Source organism: Castanea sativa, chromosome 7 (assembly GCF_040712315.1).
Source record: "Castanea sativa cultivar Marrone di Chiusa Pesio chromosome 7, ASM4071231v1".
In the NCBI taxonomy this organism is placed as follows: Eukaryota; Viridiplantae; Streptophyta; class Magnoliopsida; order Fagales; family Fagaceae; genus Castanea; species Castanea sativa.
In genome coordinates, this window is record NC_134019.1 from 13,146,940 (window position 1) to 13,167,996 (window position 21,057).

The 21,057-nt window shown below is 37.0% G+C and overlaps 1 protein-coding gene across 4 annotated transcripts; it reads right to left on the reverse strand.

Annotated features, from left to right (window-relative positions):
• Window positions 1-1,182: 1,182 nt before the first annotated feature.
• On the reverse strand, window positions 1,183-10,451 carry LOC142605338 (putative arabinosyltransferase ARAD1). 4 transcript variants are annotated; one of them, XM_075776799.1, is made up of 4 exons: window positions 10,146-10,451; window positions 5,563-6,196; window positions 2,295-2,660; window positions 1,183-1,576 (listed from the first exon to the last, which is right to left on the reverse strand). In XM_075776799.1, the coding sequence occupies exons 1-4, from the start codon at window positions 10,328-10,330 to the stop codon at window positions 1,388-1,390; spliced, it is 1,374 nt and encodes a 457-aa protein (XP_075632914.1). In that variant the 5' UTR covers window positions 10,331-10,451; the 3' UTR covers window positions 1,183-1,387. The 4 variants fall into 4 exon arrangements, with proteins under 4 accessions (XP_075632914.1, XP_075632911.1, XP_075632912.1 ...); XM_075776796.1 differs by lacking the exon at window positions 10,146-10,451 and having other exon boundaries at window positions 5,563-6,305; XM_075776797.1 differs by lacking the exon at window positions 10,146-10,451 and having other exon boundaries at window positions 2,295-2,555; window positions 5,563-6,302.
• Window positions 10,452-21,057: the final 10,606 nt, after the last annotated feature.

The following is a 21,057-nucleotide window of genomic DNA, read 5'->3' on the forward strand; positions in this document are numbered from 1 at the left end:
TTTGACTGAGACTGTGTGGGTGGAAAACATAATGATATGGAATAAGGAGAGTAGTGTTTGGTTTGAGACGATACAGAGCCTGGAAGAGAGTTGTATGGTGGAAAGAAGAATGGTATGGAAGGAGAAAAGTCTAAAGGCGTTTGATTAGATAATGAAATATCACTTCCAGACAGAGACTTGGCTGCTGGAAAGAGCGAAGAGATGGAATATTTCGGATCAGAAGAACACGGTGCCATGGATGCCATCAAATTACCCCAAAAGGAAATGGAAGATTAATCATTAATCAATGAGACTAAAACTGTGAGGGAGGGACCATTGGAGGGGTTTCAGTTTCACAACAATGAGGGTAACATCATATAAACAAAGAGAGAAGGAATGGACTTCATAGGAAAATTCCTCGCAACTATTGATCTGCGGTTTCTTCAGAAGATGGAAGACTTGTTTTTTTTTTTTTTTTTTTTTAACTTTTCACCATTTAAGAACAATAGACCGCTAAGGCTAACGAAAAAATTAAAAATCTCTTGTTTGACTGAGTCACTAACTTCTAAAAACAAATCCTCAAAGTCGTGTCTCAAAAAACACTTTGTAGATGAGTCTTTCCCGACTTTTGACATTTTCTATCTCAGTTTCTCTTAATCTAAGATGTGATGTGGAAATCTTGTCATTTTATATCACTGCAATTCAAAAATTTTGTCAATTGGCCTTCTTCCAATTTAGAGCCTAAGACCATTACGTAAATGATAAATCCTAATTTCAGGAGGCAAAACAGATGTGACTCTTAGTGGAGAATGCAAATTCATTCAAAATAATAGTAATTAAAAACACACACACACAAAGAGGGATATGATAAAGACCTCATAAATCATAGGTAAGACTAAATTTTATTTTATTTTTAAACATTGAACACTCGAGGATTATGACGGCTCAAATAAAAGAATCAACATAAACGTGATCCTTGTAATCTCTATCATGTACATTTCAAGTACATACAATCAAGTTTCCAGATGCTAAATTTGTTTGTTTCAAGAAAGAAAAGAAGATACAAAGTGGGGAAAGGGAAAGAGCGAGTGTGTGTGTGTGTGTGTGTGTGTGTGTGTGTGTGTGGGGGTGGGGGGGGGGGGGGAGGGGGTGCGAGATGGGGAAAATAAGTGAGGTATCCAAACAATGAAAAGTGTAAGGAAACCCAAAATTCAAAAATCCTGCAAATGGAAGGGATTCCATATTCACATCTACCTTCAGTTCTGGTGAAAAAAGTTATTTTATACAGTTAAAATTCCTTGATCTTCTCCTTGCCGAAGAAAAGCCATGCACTGACTCTCAATATGCAAAAGACATTGATTCTTTAGGCAGGCCTAAAGTTCCAGAATCATTGTCAAAGGCAGCATCATCAGGTGGTAACAATGCCACTTTGATTCGAACAGAGGCATGCAGAGCAATCTGGCTCAGACACATGCGTTGTGGCAAGCCTTCTGTCACAACTGATCATCAGTTTAATCAAGGGGAGCTTCTGTGATACTTGGCGCCAGACTTCATTCACTGTCCCATTTGGATCTTTGTACTCAAAGTATCGCTTCACCTGAATTACAAGAACTAAATTGAGAATAATTAACCTTAGGCAGCTGGTGTAACTAGCACACCTTGATCTCTAACATATTAGGTTCTATGTCATGACATAAAAGAAGATTTATGGAAAATTTCAATGCATAAAGAATATGCAGCTGCTATGTCACCATCATTATTGTGATTTGTGAACATTATCATCATAATCCTCCTCAATAATTCCATCAATTCTAAAAGGAGATGTTAATAGACATATAGGATACTATAACGGACATATCAACAAAATACCAAGACCTAGTAAAATTAGGTGCTCCATTACCTATAATTACCCCCTGAATGTAAGAGCAAGCAAGTTACTGTGGTCAAGAAGATTTGAATGTGTACAGAAAAGCATATCAAGGTGAGTCATAGTAAGTAGAAATATTAAATAGGAGTGGTAAATTAAAGTTATTCGCCGCATATAAAAGCATCTTAAACCATTCGAATTAGTTGCTTAGTAATTCCTGAGAACAGTTTTAAAGGTAACATTCAGTTTAGTCAATTTCAACCTTCGGTTCTTGAGTCTGTAGTTAAATACAGATTAAATAACAAAATCTGTGTGAACTAGATTATTTATTTCCCCAGAAATTTCATTCTACTATGCTATGACTTTTTATGGAAAAGTAGATATGCCAAAAAATTTTAGTACCCTTATTACAACGAAAATTTCAGGAAATTATGCAAATTGAACTTACCAGTTTCAGCTCTCTCTGGTATTCCAGAATCCTTTCTGTGGTGACATTTTTCAGCATTGTAACTAAAAATCCCTGCTTTACAGCAGAGGTGGGATCTAGAAATATTGCAATTTTTCTATAGTCAATGACATTTTCAAAAGGCAATTCTATTATGTCACTAACTATTACTGGGACACACATGCTAACTATAGCATCAAAGAGTCGGCATGATGCTGACATGGAACCAGCAGGATCTAAGCAAAACTTTGATGAGTGCATCCCCTGTGAAGCAAAACTCTGATTAATTTGTGATGGTGCTCCATGTTTCATTATGACATCTTCTTCATTTTCAAGTACTTGAAAAAGAAACTCACTGACTTCTCCTACCTACAAATGCAGAATCCATGGCTTATACAACTTTGTTTAACCTTTTCTCTGCTATCCCTCCCCCCTCTTTTGTTCATTTCATTAATTGAATTTAATCTGTTAATTTCATTTTATTTTTATAAGTAGAATTGCTTTATTGAAATAAAAACACTTTATGTTCACAATGATGAACACAGGAACAAGAAAAATTACACAATAAAACTAAGAGAATTATGAAACTCTAAAATAGAGGTCAAGAAATTGCTTCAATTCTGATGGCTCATAAAACTTACTAAAAAGTAAAAAGTATGTTGAGCTGTGTAAAATTGACTTTATATGGACAGGTATAGTAGTGAAGTACAAATATAGTACAGTGGCTTGGCCCTCTGGGCTTGTAATCTAACACTAACCATTGACAACTAAGCTGACGCTCGAGTTCCAAAATTAATGCTCTGGACTGCAGGAGACTGTCAACTATAGCTAAAAATAGGTAAAGCACAATAGAGCTAGCATGCATGAGAGAGAGTTAGAGAGGTTGTAAGGATAAGTATGGGAGGATCCACAATATTCAGTAGGGGCTGTGGAGATAGGGATGGCAGAAATAGGTGGCATTGGATTTTTTCTAATGAGTGAGCAGAATATTATTAAGCAAGAAAACAGCCATACAACAAGAAAAACACAATACCAGAGCTGCAACCCCAATCAAACAGCAGAACAAACTACCAGCAGCACAGCTACACATCAACTGACAATTACATCCTCTCTTGTTTGATTAAAAACAGAGAACAATGTCCCAAAGACTATACAAAGCTCTATTTAAAATGAGATTCTTGACTTTTTTGCAGCAACCAACTTTCCTCACACCAATCACTCCAAATATGCCTGCTTCTGCCTTTACATTACCATTTTGGATTCCTACATTATGTTGCAACATATATGGTTGATGTAAGCAAGAAGCCTACATTACTTCACATGAAGCCTCTTTCCCTTAAGCTCATGAACTCTCCACTGAATAATTTTATCCCAGTCAGACAAATTTGTATTAATCAGGCACATCCTCAAGACTTGTTGCCAAAGCCTCCTAATATATGAACACCAAAAGAGCATATGGCTTTAGCATTCAATTTGCCTTCTACAAAATACACACAAGAGGCCCCCATTGTACTGGTGCCCTCATTTGGCCAGACTATCTCAACCAACTGATGACAGAATGCTTGGAAATAGCATCTGGGACTGGAAACTAAATCATTCTCCACCAACCTACCTCAGGTCTTTTGGTTCAATGCTCATTCCATATTGAGCGGCAAGTTTACTAACCAGTCTTAAAATGTTTCCACTTCATCTTCCTCTGGTAAGTTAATCTGATAGCTATGAATTGGACTGCTAACCAACTTTGTGGTCCTAGCGGCAAGCCATAGCCAGTATCCTTCATGCAAGAGACTTGAACCTTTGGCATAAAGAGAGCTAGCAGTATAATATATCATACTAAGGGTCCGCTTGGATACAGCTGAAAACTGAAAACTGAAAGTTGAAAACACGGTAGAAAAATAATTTTTAAATGTATAAATAGTACCATGGGACCCACTTTTAATTAAAAATTCCTAAGTATGTGAACAGTGACTGCATATTACGTGAACAGTGACTACACAGTATTGAACAGTGCTTGCACAGTATGTGCACAGTAATTTGTCCCTTGAGATGAGACGTGCAGCAAGAGGAAAAAAAAAAAAAAGAGGAAAACGCGTTCAGCACAATCCAAACCGCACCTAAACGTACTTCAAAATCAACAACCTCTCAAGATGCCAGTTGTCATTCCATAAAAAAGAATGAATTTCCCTTTCATGCAAGATGCTTAAAGTCAGGTCTAGCTACTGTTCTAAAATCTTCCTCCACCACCAAGGTTAATCCTGAGGCGCCAGCATTATTCAAAAGCTTCTTTCCCTCAAATAATCTTGATGAATTCCAAGCTACCTGAATAGATCCTACCTTTGAAAAAAAATTCCAAATACATTTCTTAACAGCAGCTTCAGTCCACTCACTAAGCCACCTTCCTTCTTAGGTGACTAGTAACACAAAAATCTTCATGTCCTCCGCAAGTCAGATGCTAAGCAGAATCAGATGTTTCCAAAATGTCCTCTCACTCATCGCATCAGCAGAAAAATACTACCAATTTGGTTCATCTAAGGTGATGCACTCATGCAAATCCAACTGAATCAGTCAAAAGTAAATTATATTATTGTTAAGCATTGGATCCTAGAGCTGTAAAGGAAGCTATCTCTTTCAGAAGTCTAATAAGTCAATGGAAGGAAAAGAATATTTCAAGGCAAACAATTGAATTCCATAGCTGGGGAAGGCTATATATTGACTATCCAGCACTGCTCTTGCTTACCAAAGTTTGGTGAATGGTCCTATTCTAGCTCCAACAACTACAAAAAGCTTCTAGTTTGGCCTAATTTCCTTCAGTATTTTTCACTTTGAGAGATCATTCTTTGTATTCAGATCATTTATGGGGTCTTCGGAAAATCACATATTTATTTCAATTCATGATGAACAAAAATTCTCTATCCCACCGGATTCAGAAGTAGAAAAAAGTTGCTTAATTACTCTGACTTCCTAAAAAGCTCAACCTTAACAAATAGGTTTTAATTCATTACGTGAGCGCATGTTCAAAGGTTAGTATATAATAATTAACTTCTAAATATAATGAATGGAACTATGTTGGTACACTTGTCTCAAAAAACATAAAAACTATATTGATATACGTAACTGATTCCAATAAAAATCATATTAAACAACTAATAAATAATCTAATAGCAACTCCTTTTTTTATTTTTGGTTAAAATCTAAAAGCAACTCAATAATTATAATATTTAAAAGAAATAAAAACCCAAAAAGAAAAATTGATTTAAAATTAAATAATTACCCCTTTGTGAAACCGATTGCCCATGAAGAACAACAACGTTTTCCGATCCTCAACGCCAACATCTCCATTATAGGCACTAATCCTATGCGAGTCAGGCACTACCACATCCTTAACCAACGAGGAATGGTCGGGTCTTACCCGCCCGAGATCCGAGACCAACAACACGGCATTCTTGATCCGATCCATGACCCGGTTCAACGCATTCGGATTCTGACAAACCAGCACGTGGTCCCTCCCCTTGTTCCTCTTCCAATACTCTTGCGCCTCCAGCCACGTCACCAGCTCCTCCTGGGTCTCCGAATCCGAGTACTTCTTGACCTGACCCGACCCGTTCGCAAAATGGGTCCTGCTCACAACCCAACTCAATGAAGAGAAAAACGGCACGTAAAACAAGTCAGCTTCGTTAGGATCCATGACCCGATCGACTGGAGACCCGGTTCTTTCATTTTCGGGTCGGGTTAAGTCCAGCAACAAGTGCCACTCCAAGGAGTGTTGGTGACTCGGGTACTTGAGTTTTTGGAGCGTTGACTTTGCCACGTCAGCAAAACCATGTGCTGTCCAGAAATGTTCGACGACGCCGTAGGTGAACTTTGTCGGAAGATCATCGTACAAGTAAACTTTGACTCTCATGGACAGAGACGGAGCTATTCTTGGACTTGGGGGGGCAGTGGCCCCCCCCAGATTTTCAAAAAAAAAATTTTAGTATATATATAACATATTATTTTTAGCAATTTTCTTCAATAAAAATTATATTTTGCCCCCCTCTCATAATATTATTGATATTTTCAAATGCTTAAAAAAAAAATAGCCCAGTAACAAAAATTAAGCCCAAACAACTCCTCAAAACAAACGTAAGCAAAAAAAAAAATCAAAAATCAAAAATCAAAGCCGGTTCTAATTAGATATCTACCTTGTCTAGGAGTGGGAAACACCTTACCTCACACATATAATAAAAGGAAAAAAGAGAAGGGGATTTCTAACTCTAAGCCATTTAAAAAAAAGAAACATCAAGAAAACCTAACTAACTTACGGCTGAACACAAAGGAGAGGAATTTGGCAGCCAGCGGCAGAAGCAAAGGTATCCTCTCATGTCTCATCTCATATTGAATCCTTGTTTGAGATGATTTACTTTTTGTAATGTGTTGATTGTTGACACTTGATATTGTTGTGGCTTGTAAGTTGTAAAGAAAACTTAAAAGAGAACACAGAGCAACTAAGCGCAGGGACTAGAGAGGGAGTTAGCAGTCAGGAAAGCTGGCCTGGAGGCTGGAGCCTGGGAGTTGGGACGGAGACGGAAAAACTCTAAACAGAGAGTAAAGAGAGAGTTAAAAGAGAGGTAAAATTATTACTCACCTATCTTTCATATTTGTCTTTTGCCATACTTTATATTCTTTTATACATGAAAAGCTCTATCTGACCATTGACAAACACAATTACACAACCCCACACGCCACATCAACTCCCATCATTAATGTTTTGTAATTTTTTTTTTTTAAGTTTTGTTTTTAGCAATAGCATGTGGCTGTGATGCTTTGTCATTTGTGATTTTTTTCTTCATCTGACAATTGACAAACACACTTAGGCAACCCCACACGCAACATCAACTCTCACCATTAATGTTTTGTAATTTTTTTTTTTTTAATTTTTGTTTTTAGCAATTGGATGTGGCTGTCATGTTTTGTTATTTGTAATTTTTTTTTTTTTTAGTTTTGTCTTTAGTGTTTTCGTCTATTAGTTAGTTTCTTTTAAAACATTAAGGTTAAGTAAATAATTAAAAAGATTATTTGTAATTTTAAAATTTATTGGGCCATTGTTGAATGTTTGTGTGCATAGTATTTGTCTATTGTGTGTAATGATTATAGATTATTGACCATATAATAACATAATAATTTCAAATTATATTTTATTTGTAGATTATGAAAAAGTCAACTACCATATTTGATTTTTTCAAAAGAAAAGCTTCAAATAGTTTAGAAGCTAATACTAGCGATGCAACATTGCCAACCACTAATGTTGAGGAAAATCCTGATGCCCCAATTGAGGAAAAATCTCGACATCCCAATTGAGGAAAATCCTTGATGAACCTGTTGAGGAAAATCTTGATGTCCCTTTTGAAGAAAATTCTCAAACAAAATTTCAAAAGGTTGATATGAGTTCGTTGCAATTAGAACGTGATCGGATTGCGAAGACCAATATATACTTAACAAGTTGATCAACGAGATGAGATCCGGCGACGTTACATTACGTTGGGTCCATACTAGCCTCGTTTTAAAAAAAATTTTAAAATCTAAGAAGGGTCGAAGCTTTCAAGGTTCTTGGTATGAAGATGATTGCTTTAAGCCATGGCTTGAATATTCTCCTAAAAAAGATGCCGCTTTTTGTCTACTCTGCTTTCTCTTTCATAAGCCAACTGGGCATGATGGACAAAATGCATTCACAGTTAACGGATTTAAGAATCGGAAGAAAGTGAGAAATGGTGAAAGCTGTTCTTTTAGTCTTCATATGGGGAATGATCTTAACTCCACTCATAGATTTGCCCATAAAGCGTGCCAGGATTTGATGAACAGTCTCAACACATAGACGGGGTAGTGGGCAATTTCACTTCAGAACAAATTGTAAATAATCGAGTACGATTGAAGGCTTCAATTGATGTTGTTCTACATCTTGCCTTGCAAGCTATTTCTTTTAGAGGTTAAGATGGAAGCTCTACTTCAACCAATTGGGAAAACTTTCTTACGACATTGGATTTGATGGTGGGCTATAATAATAATATTGAAGAAATAATGGCAAAAGCTCCAAAAAATGCCACCTACACTTCACCTCAGATTCAAAAAGAAATTCTACATGTTATTTCAACCAAAGTGAAGAAGGCAACTGGGGAAGAAATTGGTGATGCAAAGTTTTGCATATTGGTTGATGAAGCTCATGATGAGTCCATGAAAGAACAAATGGCTATGGTTTTAAGATATGTTGATATAGATGGCTTTGTGTGAGGACAATTTTATGGGATTATTCATGTTGTTGACACTATAGCATTGACCTTTAAAAATGAGATATATTATTTGTTCTCTAATCATTGCTTAGATATCCAAAACATTCAGGGGCAAGAATATGATGGTGCAAGCAACATGCGGGGTGAGTGGAATGGATTACAAGCTTTGATTTTGAATGATTGTCCATATGCTTACTACATTCATTGTTTTGCACATCGTTTACAATTGGCATTAGTAGGAGCATTGAAAGCAGTTGTCCCTCTTAATAGATTTTTCAAAAAATTGATTTTGGCTATCAATAATATTCGTGCTTCATGCAAACGTATTGAGCAATTAAAAATTGCTAGAGCTTCTGACATTGCATATTTGATTGATATTGAAGATCTTGAGACTGGGAAAGGACTTAATCAGATGGTCACTTTACAGCGACCTGGAGATACTCGTTGGGGTTCGCATTATAAATCGGTTTCTAACTTGATAAAGTTGTTTAGTCCAACATGTGAAGTTCTATTGAAAATCATGGATGAAGGAAATTCTTCACAAAAAGTAGAAGCAGAGTCCGCTTATGAGGTATTAATTTCATTTGAATTTGTCTTCATCTTGCATTTTGTTAATGAAACTATGGGAATCACTGATAAACTTTGTCAAGCTTTGCAAAACCAATCACAAGACATTTTAAATGCTATGCATTTAGTTTCATCCACTAAAAAGCTTATTCAACAATTTAGAGATGAGAAATGGGATGACTTACTAGCTACTGTGATATCATTTTGTAAGAAACGTGGTATAGATGTCCCTGATATGAATGCTCGTTATGTTGCAAGATTTGGTCGATCTCGTCATCAACAAGAGGACTTTAAAAATGAGCATTATTATAAAGTAGATATTTTTAATGCAAGTGAATAGATTCTCAATTACAGGAACTAAATCATCGGTTTAGCGAGCATGCCATGGAGTTACTTATGCTTAGCTCAGCTCTAGACCCTCGAGAGGCATATGAATCTTTTCGAGTTAGTGATATTTGTTCATTGGTAGATAAATTTTATCCAATAGACTTCACAGATGATGAAAAGAATGATTTGAAAAAGGAACTTGATCTTTATAAGTATGATGTAGTTCAGCATTCAGGGTTCAAGAATTTGAAAAATATTTCTGAATTGTGCCAATGGATGGTGAGAACTAGAAAATCAGAAATCTATCCGCTTATTTGTAAGACAAGCTTGTGCTTACTCTCTTCCCGTTTCTCTGCAACTCAGAGCGAACATTTTCAAATTTATGAATGTCATCAAAACTGACCTTCGCAACAAAATGGAAGATGAGTTTTTGTTAGACACTATGATGTTATTCATTGAAAGGGACATTGCTGCGACAATTAGTACGGATTCAATCATAAATGATTTCGAAGATTTAAAAAGACGGCGAGTTCCATTTTCATAAATAATTGCATTGTAATATCTTTAAAAAAAAAAATTTCTGTATTTTTCTTTGTTGATGGTTTATTAAATGAATGTTTATTTGGAGTTTCATTTTTTTTTTTTATACTTCTGCCCCCCCTAACTCCAAGTCCTGGCTCCGTCCCTGCTCATGGAGGAAGAAGAAGAAGAAGAAGCGTTGGGTGAAATGGGAGGAAGAAGAATATTGGGCCTAATGGGCTTGGTGGGCTTTGAGGAGGCCCATGATTGAATGGTGGTGAAGAAGATATAGATGGATAGCACGAAGAAAAGCATGGCTGTGAGTGTCTGATTCAACAGCCAAGTCCTGCGCTTTCTGTTCATCACTAAATAACGGAAACTAATTAAGCTTAATGATCAGTGACAGTGAGTGTTTTTTGGAAATACAAAAAACAAAAACAATTCAACGTTCTTTAGATTCCAATTATACAGAAACAAGTGTGTATTTTTTTAACAACATAGGCATATATATAGTGCATGGAAAGAAGTGATTTTTAAATTTTTTTTTTTTTTTTTTTTAAACATATGTATTTAACTAATACTTGTATTATTATATAAATATGGTTCTGCCGGCTGGTTTATATGTAGAGCCATCTTTATTGACTCATCAGAGTTAAGAAAGCAATTTGTGGTTGTGACCTGCAACTTGTGAGGGTGGTGTCGGTAGTGAACATGGACACAACGTGCGCAGAGAGGAAGATAGAGACGTGTGTCTCGTGGAGGTTACTGAGTTATTTATGAAGGAGGGTTTATCTTTCGCTTTCACCCAATGAAGAAAAAGAAATATGAGGTTTTACGTGGTTTCTTTTTTGTTACTATAATAATTAATAAAGGGGTATGATAAGAGAAGAGAAAGTGACAGAATTTTATGGTTTAAATCCTAGAAAAATAAAAATTCAAAGATGATATAAGAGAAAGTGACTTTTTTATGTATATAAATGGTATGGAGTAAGCACCACCGTTTATTAGAAAGATAAATTGGATTGGAAAGATAATGTATACAAAATTACAAATGTAGTTAATAAATAAAAGGTAATTCTAACATTCATTCTTATGTCTTTGACATTCACTAATCACATTTATTACCATATCAATATTTTAGCATCCTTTAGATTTTGCTTTCTAAGCTCCCCTTATGAGATTTACAATTTGTCTCTCCTCCCCTCTCTCACCCCCTTTCCCCAAATTTAAGACTTACCAATCGCTCTTATGTGTGGAGAAGTTTACTTATGACTAGAGAAATTATCTAGGAGGGTTCAAGGTGACGGGTTGGTAATGGGAGACACATTAAAGTGGCATCACATAAATAGTTACCTCATGCTCCTATCTTTTTAGGACCTCTACCAAGTCCACTATATGTAAGGGACCTCATTGACAAGGACACCAAGCAATGGGATCGTGGGAAAATATAGGCACTATTTACTCCATCAACGCCACAAGAAATAGTGGTTGTACTCTGAATAATCTAACCTTGTTGATATTATATTTTGTCTAATATTATTTTCTCTCCATGAGACCGCAAGAACATTCAGAATGACATGGCACAACTCATTCAAACACTGAAGCACCCAAAGTGACTTTTTCAACTAAAATGACCAAAATGTCCCTAGTCAACCTTGGGTTGACCGAAAGTCAAACAAAGTCAAAATCCTCTCAAAACAGTACCTTTCATAGTTTTACATCAAACCCGAGCTTTACAGAGATTTTTGGCAATTTTGACCAAGATTGACCCGAAGTTTACTCTTGACAGGCTCCAAAAACCCTAATTTTGATTCGGCCGTCAAAACGGGTTGAAAACAATGCAATTGTGAAAATTATCAAATTCTCAGTCCAACGACTATTCATGGGTCGAAATCAAAGTTCGAACGACCGAGATATCATGAAAACCAGGTTAATGCACTGATCAATGCACCGCTAACTTCAGGGAGCCATAACTTATGATCCGACCGTTGGATTTTCAAGTTCCATACCTTTTTAGAAACTGGAAGTCAAGATCTTTCCAAGAGTTTCAAGATCAAACCCATCCGAGGAGGTTTGTAGGTGGCAGCCCTTGAAGGGCTGTCGCCTCGTAATCGGTGTCGAGGCTATGAAAGGCCCTAGGCACCTCTAGACCAAAAAAAAAAAAAGACTTCCTAGCTGCATGCTCTCTTCCAGGACGGTTTTTGAGCTTTTCTCCTCTCTTCCAAAAATAAAAAAACACATTAAAGCCTGTTGATTCTTCTCTTTACCAAAAATACAAGGTAGTATTCATACCCTCCATCTTCCTCTCCTTGGTTCCATACCTTGGATTTGAGGTTTAAGGGGTATAGATGTAGCTTTTTAGCTACTATCCATACCCCTTTTTCTTTAAAGCTTCGTCTAGCTTTTATCTTGCTTTCTCTTGCCTTAATAACATGATTTATTGCTTTATCTAGCATGCTCTTTGTTTTATTTTGCTTCTAACATGTTTTTGGTTTATTTCCATATGCTTCCATGATTGTTCATGTGCTAGTTGCCTTTTTTTCATACTTTATGCTCCATGCCATGTTTAGATCCTTCTTTCTTATGTGTTGATGTTTGGGTCTACATGCCTACATGCTTGATATCATGTCTATGGTTATACATTGCTTAGATCTACATGTTTATATGCATGTCCTATGATTCTATGCCAATATCCATGCTCGGATTTGTGTTCTTCCATGTCTTTATGACCTTATCCACATGCTTAGATGTACATCTACATTCTTATATGTTTAGATCTATGCCTCCGTGTGCTTTGGTGTTTAGATCGATGCTCTCTACATGTTTTATGCTATCATCTATGTGCTTGTGTTCTTCACACCGTGTTTATGTGTTTAGGCCTAGACCTTATTTGTCATGTCATGTGCTATTGTAGCCCTTTTGTTCATTTTATTGCATTTTCTTATGTTTTGGTCTAATGGTTAGGACCCGATCTAGACCCTATGGTCTTTGTCATTGTCCATACACCAAGGCCCACATCAAAGGGTTTGGATCATCCTATTTGCATGTCTATGCTTGCTAGCTTTTATGTTTTATGCTTTTGCTAGCTTCTCTTGTTCTAGGCTTTGCCATACTTGGTGCCTTCCGCGGGCTTGATCTTATTTGGTTACATTTGACGACCATGAGGCCTTGTTTGGATGTGACCATTTGGGAAGCATCTTCGAATGCTGGATTGCTTCATACATACCCTTCCATTTCCACTTCATGCGATGCTATGCTTACCATGTTTGTTCGCGCCACCCGTTGGCTTTCTATGCATCTTTACATGCTTGCTCACATGTCCATGCATAAGTCTTGCTTGCTAATGTGTCGTCCATGCTTCAAGACAATGAAGTTATGGACATTCGATCCAAACCTACATTTGTCCTTCATGGACATCGCCTTTTGTTTTCTTTCTTGCTTGTTTGCCTTCTCGCTTGTTTGCTTGCTTTCTTGTTTCTTTGCTTGCCATGTCTATCATGTTTATCTGCTGTATGCCTCTTTCATATGCTCTTTGCATCTTTTCCTTCCATTGTTTGTCTGCTAGTTTCTTGTCTTTGCCTTTGCATGTACACACATGGAACGAGAATGCATGAAGCTAGGGTGCGATCTCCCAAGCGCAAGCAAAAAGGGCAAGGATGCAAGCACGTGGATATAAGCCAAGCAGCTATGTTCAGTAGATTTAGGGGTCTAGCCTCTCCCATTTGGTTATGTACTCTTTTAAACTCCTTCCTTCCTCCCTCATTTCTCTCTTAGATGAGTTGTATTAGGTATATCATGCCATGTACCATTCGTCATCATCTCTAGAGTATGGCAACCCCTGTTTACTTTCTTGCACCTATATTTTGGGCCATGCTCTAGGGATGTAGGCATTTACTTTCCTGCTCTATGTGCTTGCATTGTGCATGATGTATATATATATATATATATACATACTTGCTCGCCCCTTTCGGTGTGATTGCCACAGTCCATGTCACCTAAAGAAAAGCGATGCCTAATTTCCGTCGCGAAAGTAAGGTGACATGTCGCCAGATTTTCGCCATGGAAATCTTGTACTTTGCCCAAATGCCTTAGAAAAGCATATTAGGACCATACCCATTCAAAAGCCAAACCTCAAAGCCCCCCCCCCCCCCATGCATGCAAAGTCTCGAAAGCCAATGCCAAAATCATGTTTTTTACTGTCAATCTCCAAAAATTAAGGTTTTATTAAAACAAAGGATTGTTCTTGGACATGCATTGTGGAGTGCCTAACACCTTCCCCACAAGTAACCAAACTTCCTGACTCAAGAATCAAGATTTTTTTTCCATCCATATCAGATTAGGAAAAATGTCATTTTTCTTAGCCTAGGCTTGGTAATAAAATCAACTAGAAATAGGTGACAAATCACACCTTAAAAAAATCCAATGATTGGTGACGACTTCACTTACCTTTGGTAATCACCTAAAATTTGGCCAAGATTTTTGTCACACCTCCAAAGGTAGACCTACCTTCCTCCCCCAAGAGAGAGAGAGCACCCGAAGTTTCACATGAACCACACCATTATTGAAAGGAGCCTCCAACGGGCTCCGCGCGCATGGGAGCGTCGCCAAGATGGGTGGTCGAATGAAGGCTCGACAGTTTTTTTTTATCAAGGTCGGGCGTTGATAGACCTCCAAGGATGAGTTCATATGGAAGGAAAATGATGCCCAAATTTTTACAGTCAAGACAGCTTATAGAGTCACCCTTGGTCTTAAAAGTCGTGCTCATGTTTAGCATTCATAGGCTCGACTTGATGGCAGATTGAGGAAGGTGTGGAAACTAAATGTGCCTCCAAAAGTGTGGACTTTGCCATGGAGAGCTTGCTCAACTATTCTGCCCACAAGAGTTTATTTGCAACGATGCAAGGTGCAATTTAACCCAAGATGTGAACTCTATTGTCAACACCCTGAGACCTTATGTCATGCGTTATGGGAGTGCCCTTTTGTGAGGAATGTTTGGTCCATGGCTAGTCGGCGAATCCAAAAATACTCTAATGGTGCATCAAGTTTTTTTGGATTGTTTTGGAGTATGGTACACAGATTGAGCCAGCAAGAACTCAAGACCTAGGCTGTTGTCATGTGGGCTGTTTGGAATGCATGAAACAAATTCTATTTCGAAAAAGCTCAACTATAGCCTAGGATCATCTTTAATGAAGCTATTGGTCTCTTGACAAAGTACCAACGTCTCATAGCAACGCAAACAACTTCTTAAGGCACATCTGTGTTTTTTTTTTTTTTTTTTCCTGTTTTTGCTAGTTACTTCTTGTGTAAGGGGGCATCGTGCTTGCCAAAGCCTTTTTGCTTAGGATCCACTTTGGTGTACTTTGATTTCTTCTAGCTTGTAGCAACTCTTTCAACATCTTAATATATGTTCTATAATCGTTCTAAAAAAAAAGACTTACCAATCACAATTCCCACATTACGGCCTACCACTACTAAATTTGATGATCTCTCTCTCTCTCTCTCTAACACATTTGGGTTGGCCGCCACTAAAGGTGGGGTTTTATTGTTGGTTGTCGTCATGGGTTTAGTGGCTTAGACCTTAGATGAAACAACCATCGTGTTGACCAAATCGTCTTAGTGAGATATGATTGTGACCACACTAGCTAACGAATGACCTAAGTTGAAGGAATTTTCTCCAACCAATTATATTTTGTAAGGTCACTCATGTATATATGATCACACAATCAATAAATCATTTAAATAAGTAAACAAGACTATTAATTAGTTCATGTAATTAAAAGTACACATGTATGCTCATTTTAGTTACTAGGTAATGGGTTGATTTTTCTCCAAACCAACTATCATGTGGATACTCACCAATTTCGAAAAGAATTCATATTCTCATAATGTGGCATTTGATTTGGGAAATCCAATAATATAAAGTTTTCCGCCCTTTTAAGTTGGGGGAATCTCCTTAAATTCATTACATTGCGATTCAAATGATCATCCGTGTATATTGTTTTAAATAACTTATTAAGCCATCTAAAGGACTCATCACTTGATTATCTTATAGGTAATTTGACTAAAACTACAGATAATAACTCATTTGAGTTGTTTTGTAGTGAGTTGGAGGAAAATTTTCTCCAATTTAATATAATTTCTAGTATGTAATATTTGTAAATATGATTATAGGAAATCTAAATTCCTAAGAATGTAATAATGTCATTTTTTGTCCTAAAACAATATTGCAAAATATAAACTTATATTATTATTTGTATATATTAAATTACCCTTTTTTATTGTCAAAAGAAATTATATAAGGGGATAAAGTAACAATAATATCACATGAATTCAAATCACAAGCTCTATAATAAAAGTTCTCATCAAAAAAAAAAAAAATAAAAAAAAAAATAATAATAATAATAATAATAATAATAAAAGTTGGATTTTATATATTATGATTTATGACTAAGCAAAGTGAATGTCATATATTTTATATTTTATTTTTTTCTCATCATTATGTCATCCAGACAGTTATTTTGTTCCATTTATTTTACATAGTTAAAATAACATTGTTTACAATAAGTGAAATTTTTATCAAACTTATAATAAATTTTAAATCCTACTTGTGGGGGGTAAAAATGCTTAAATGCACGTTTGGGCCTTAAGCCTAGTTAGTTGGTATAAGTCTGTTCAATCAGAGTCTTTTAAGCCCACAGGCCAGTCCGCACTACAAGGGGCAGAGGAGTTGTCTGAAGAGGAGTATCTCCTCGAACAGGCCCAGAAGAGGTCATGGGACTTGCTAAAGGGTTTTGAGATAGAATTCTAGAAGATCTGTTGGGTAAAGGCGTGATCCAAGCACCCGTTAGAAGTAGGAACGTGTGAGAAATATCTGAGAAAAAAGTTGCTACCACCGCATTAAAGGCCCTACATCTATCTCCCTGGCCGCATTAATGGAGAAATGACCTCTGAACAGTAGTATTCAGCATTCCAGCTAATATTTGAAGACTTTAAGAAGGTGGTGGATGGGACAAGTATCTAGAAGGAAGATCTGTGTTACACGTGGATGAAACAGGGAAGAAGAAGAAGAAGGATATAAGAAGACGAGAGAGGAAAGGAGAAGGAGATCTCTTTTGAAAACTAAAAATTGTAATATTTTGCTTAGAGAAAGAAAGGTTATACAAATTGTCCTCGGCTTACGTCCGAGGATGGTTTTTTGTCATATTTATCTATTACTTGCATAGACTGCGACATTCTAGCCTGTTTATCAACTTTCCAATATCCCTAACCTAAGTTTCAAACCCATACTCTACAGATTTCATTGTATAAAGCTCTTTGGGCTTGAGTCCATCACTCGTTTGGGTCCGGGTACAAATTGTGCACTTACACTACTCTATATAAAACTTAGTTACCAAAATTTTCAATATATATATAGATATGAAAGAAGTTTCATTATATATTTTTTATTACTTTTATTTTGATAAAACTTCAATCTTACATGATATGTTTTTTTAATTAAACTTCCATGTTATACCCAACTTGTTCGAGGCCTAACTAACCACCCAAATGTGAGATGCAAACGGTTTTGTTTGATTCATCGATTGGCAACTTGTGGGAGAGTTCTCCTATGAAAGGACGGTGAAGTAGCAATTTGACCCTTAACACAAGCCCAATCATCATGTAGGCATCAATGTTATTAATTCCGTTTCGAACTCTGTTTCGATTTGTCTAGTGGAACGAAATATTTCGATACCGGCCTATTCCGGTGTACCGTTTCAGGGTGTTTCGGAGTTCCTAATATATATATATATATATATATATATATATTTATATATATATATATATATATATATATATATATATAACTAGATATTATTACTATTATATAAAGTAATGAATTTTATTTTATTTTAAAAAAAAATCTTAAATAAAGTGGGATTAAAAAAATATTTATTTATAATTTTTCTACAAATAATATAATAAATATAGTGTATAAACTTTCACCTTAAAAAAAAATTCAGTGAAGTGGATAAAAATAATTATGGAAATATTTTTTAACTTTTCACTTGTGGCATTGTTGTAAATAACTAAGTATTTATGAATAGTTTTTTAAGTTGAAAATTTCCTAGAAGCTTCCTACCATTTCCATTAGCCCACACGTATTATTCCACTTATCAATTTCATTTCCTCTTCATCTGATCTCCTTTCTTCTACTTCAGAAGCTTCTCCGCTTTTTATCTTCTTCTTCTTCTTCTTCTTCTTCTTCTTCTTCTTTTTTTTTTTTTTAATTTAATGCATCCTTAAGTCTTAACTCTTCCTCACACAAACAAAGGCTAGCTCAACACGCCCAACATGCAAGTGTTCTCCAGCAAAGTAAATGTCAATAACAGAGAAGTATGGTGGCTCAAAGCAACAAGGATGAAGAAGTGAGTTTTAATGGCAGCACTTGAGCTTTGTCCATGACTTGAATTTTTTTCTTCTTCTTCTTCGATCTGATGTGAATCTTATCTTTCTTCTTCTTTTCTTTTTTCTTCTTTTTCTTTGATCTTTGTGAATTGTGAAGTGTGAAGCAAACCCAAAACACATACCGGCCGAATCTTTAGTTTCGGCCGGTATTTGCTGAAACACACCGGAATGACCGAAATGCCCCGGAATTGGCCGGATTTTGACCCGAGGTGGAACAAAGGGTATTTCTATTCCGGATTATATACCAGTACGAGAAATTCCGTCCGTTCCGACCGGAACGGAACGGAATTCATAACAATGGTAGGCATATCTACACATAAGTTTTTGAAATTCTACATTTTTTCACATCTTAATTATAGTATAAATTTTTAATATGGCATTTGTCAATAAAATTGAACACTGAGACATTTTATACGCATCTTTCTTATGTTGTGATGTAAGGTTATCAAAATTTCATGTTTTCCACATCAACATTATGACATATATTAATTTTGTTTTTGTTACATATCAATAAAAAATTAATTATAACTCATTGCTTTAATAGAATAAAAGCAACCGATGAAGTGTAGGTGTATAGAAGCGTCTATAACACACAATTACTATAACTCTTCTACGAAACCTAAGTTCTACAAGAACACTAGGCTAGTAGGAAAAATAATAGAGAAAACTTCTCTAACAAACTTGTATTAGTAAACATATAACCATAATCAACCTTTCTATAAATAGTATTTCTAGAAATAGAATTTTTCTTACTCGTTTTAAGAAAAGAAATAATAATCCTACTTTTACTTAAGAAAGGAAAAACAATTTAATGAAGAAAAGAAAAATAATTAAAATCGTAATTCAACTAGGAAAAATTATTTTAATTAAACTTGTAAAAGCAAATAAATCCTAATAATTAGACTAAAAAGAGAAAACAACATAAAATTGTGGGGAGTAAAAGGACCCAAGTGGGCATATGGGCCTTTGGACTGTAGCATAGAGGGCCGACCTGCACCAGAATTAAACTCTACGAATTGGCCCATACGCCGAGCATCCGAGGATACATCCGAGGGCGAGCTTCTCCTCGGACAGATCCAAGAGAACTCAAAACTTCATTATGAAGGTCAAGGCAACTCTGGAAAGACTAATGGTTAAAATGGGACACCTTGAACCTTCTAGATGCACCAGTGTTAAAGAAAATATCAAGAGCAAAGGCTGCCACCTCCGCATTAAAGGCTTTGCACCTACCTCCCTAGCCGCATTAATGGGGAAGTGACCCCTGGACAGTAGGGCTGAAACTTCTAGTTACTGTCCAAAAAGTATCAGGGAATGAAGTATTTAAGGGGGGATCGGTAACTAAGAAAAAAAAAAAGAAGAATTGTAATCTTCAAGGAAGAAAGAGAAATAGTAAAGAAATAGTCCTCGGCTCAAGTCCCATTTGCAATTATCATTCATTGTTTACAAGTGTTTGCTTATAAAAGCCCGTTATCAAGTTCTCAACACCTTTAATCTAGATTTCGAACCCACACTCTACAAATTTCATTGTTTAAGACTCATTGGGCCTGAGCCCATAACCTTCTTTGGGTCCAGGTGCAATTGTGCACTTACAATTGGCGCCGTCTGTGGAAAATCTAGTCTAGAAGGAGTTGGGATACTATGGCAGGCCTGGGTTTTCACCATGCAGAGTCACAGGGATCACAATCGGAGGATCTTTTCGAGCATCTTGAGCGTCGAAGGGATCGTGAGGGAAGTGTCCATACAGAATACCCCGGGGCTAGCCATACTTATGGTGGGGGTAGTACCACTCATGAGGATGGTGCTAAAGCCATGCAGAAGGAGATTAATCGTTTGAAGAGGAAGTTACGCCGCGCCAGACGCAGGTCCTCACCGTCCTCATCTAGTCCTTCCTCAGAGGAGGTACGGGGAGGTAGCTACAGCTCAAGGTCATGCTCACCCCCAGTGCAATGTCCTCTGGTGAGGAGGACGACCAGCCAGCTCGCAGACGCAAGAAGCTTCCTTCAAGGGGCTTAGGGAGCGATGCTATGAGTCGGGCGTTGCACCAACTCTCCAAATCTCCGTTTTCAAGGAGGATTGAGAAGGGGAGGCTTCCCAGGAGGTTTACCCAACCCACCTTTACCATCTACAATGGCCGGACTGATCCGGTGGAGCACGTGAGTCACTTTAACCAGAGGATGGCGGTGCACTCTCACAATGAGACCCTGATGTGTAAAGTTTTCCCCTCTAGCTTGGGACCTATTGCTATGAGGTGGTTCAACGGCCTTAAATCGGGGTCTATAGGTTCGTTTGGGGAGCTCACTAGAGCATTCGCTTCGCGGTTCATTACGTGTAGCAGAGTACCTCGGCCATTGGACTCGCTGCTATCCATGACCATGAGGGAAGGGGAGACGTTGAAAGCATATTCTGACCGGTACTGGGAAATGTTTAATGAAATAGATGGAGACTTTGATGAGGTGGCGCTCAATACTTTTAAGGTAGGCCTTCCTACTGATCATGACTTGAGGAAGTCTTTGACTAAAAAGCCCGTCCGCAGCGTACGTCGCCTCATGGACCGCATTGACGAGTACAAGAGAGTGGAGGAAGACCAGCAGCAAGGAAAGGGTAAGGAGAAGGTTATCCCGCAGGAGAGAAGGGATTTCAGGTCG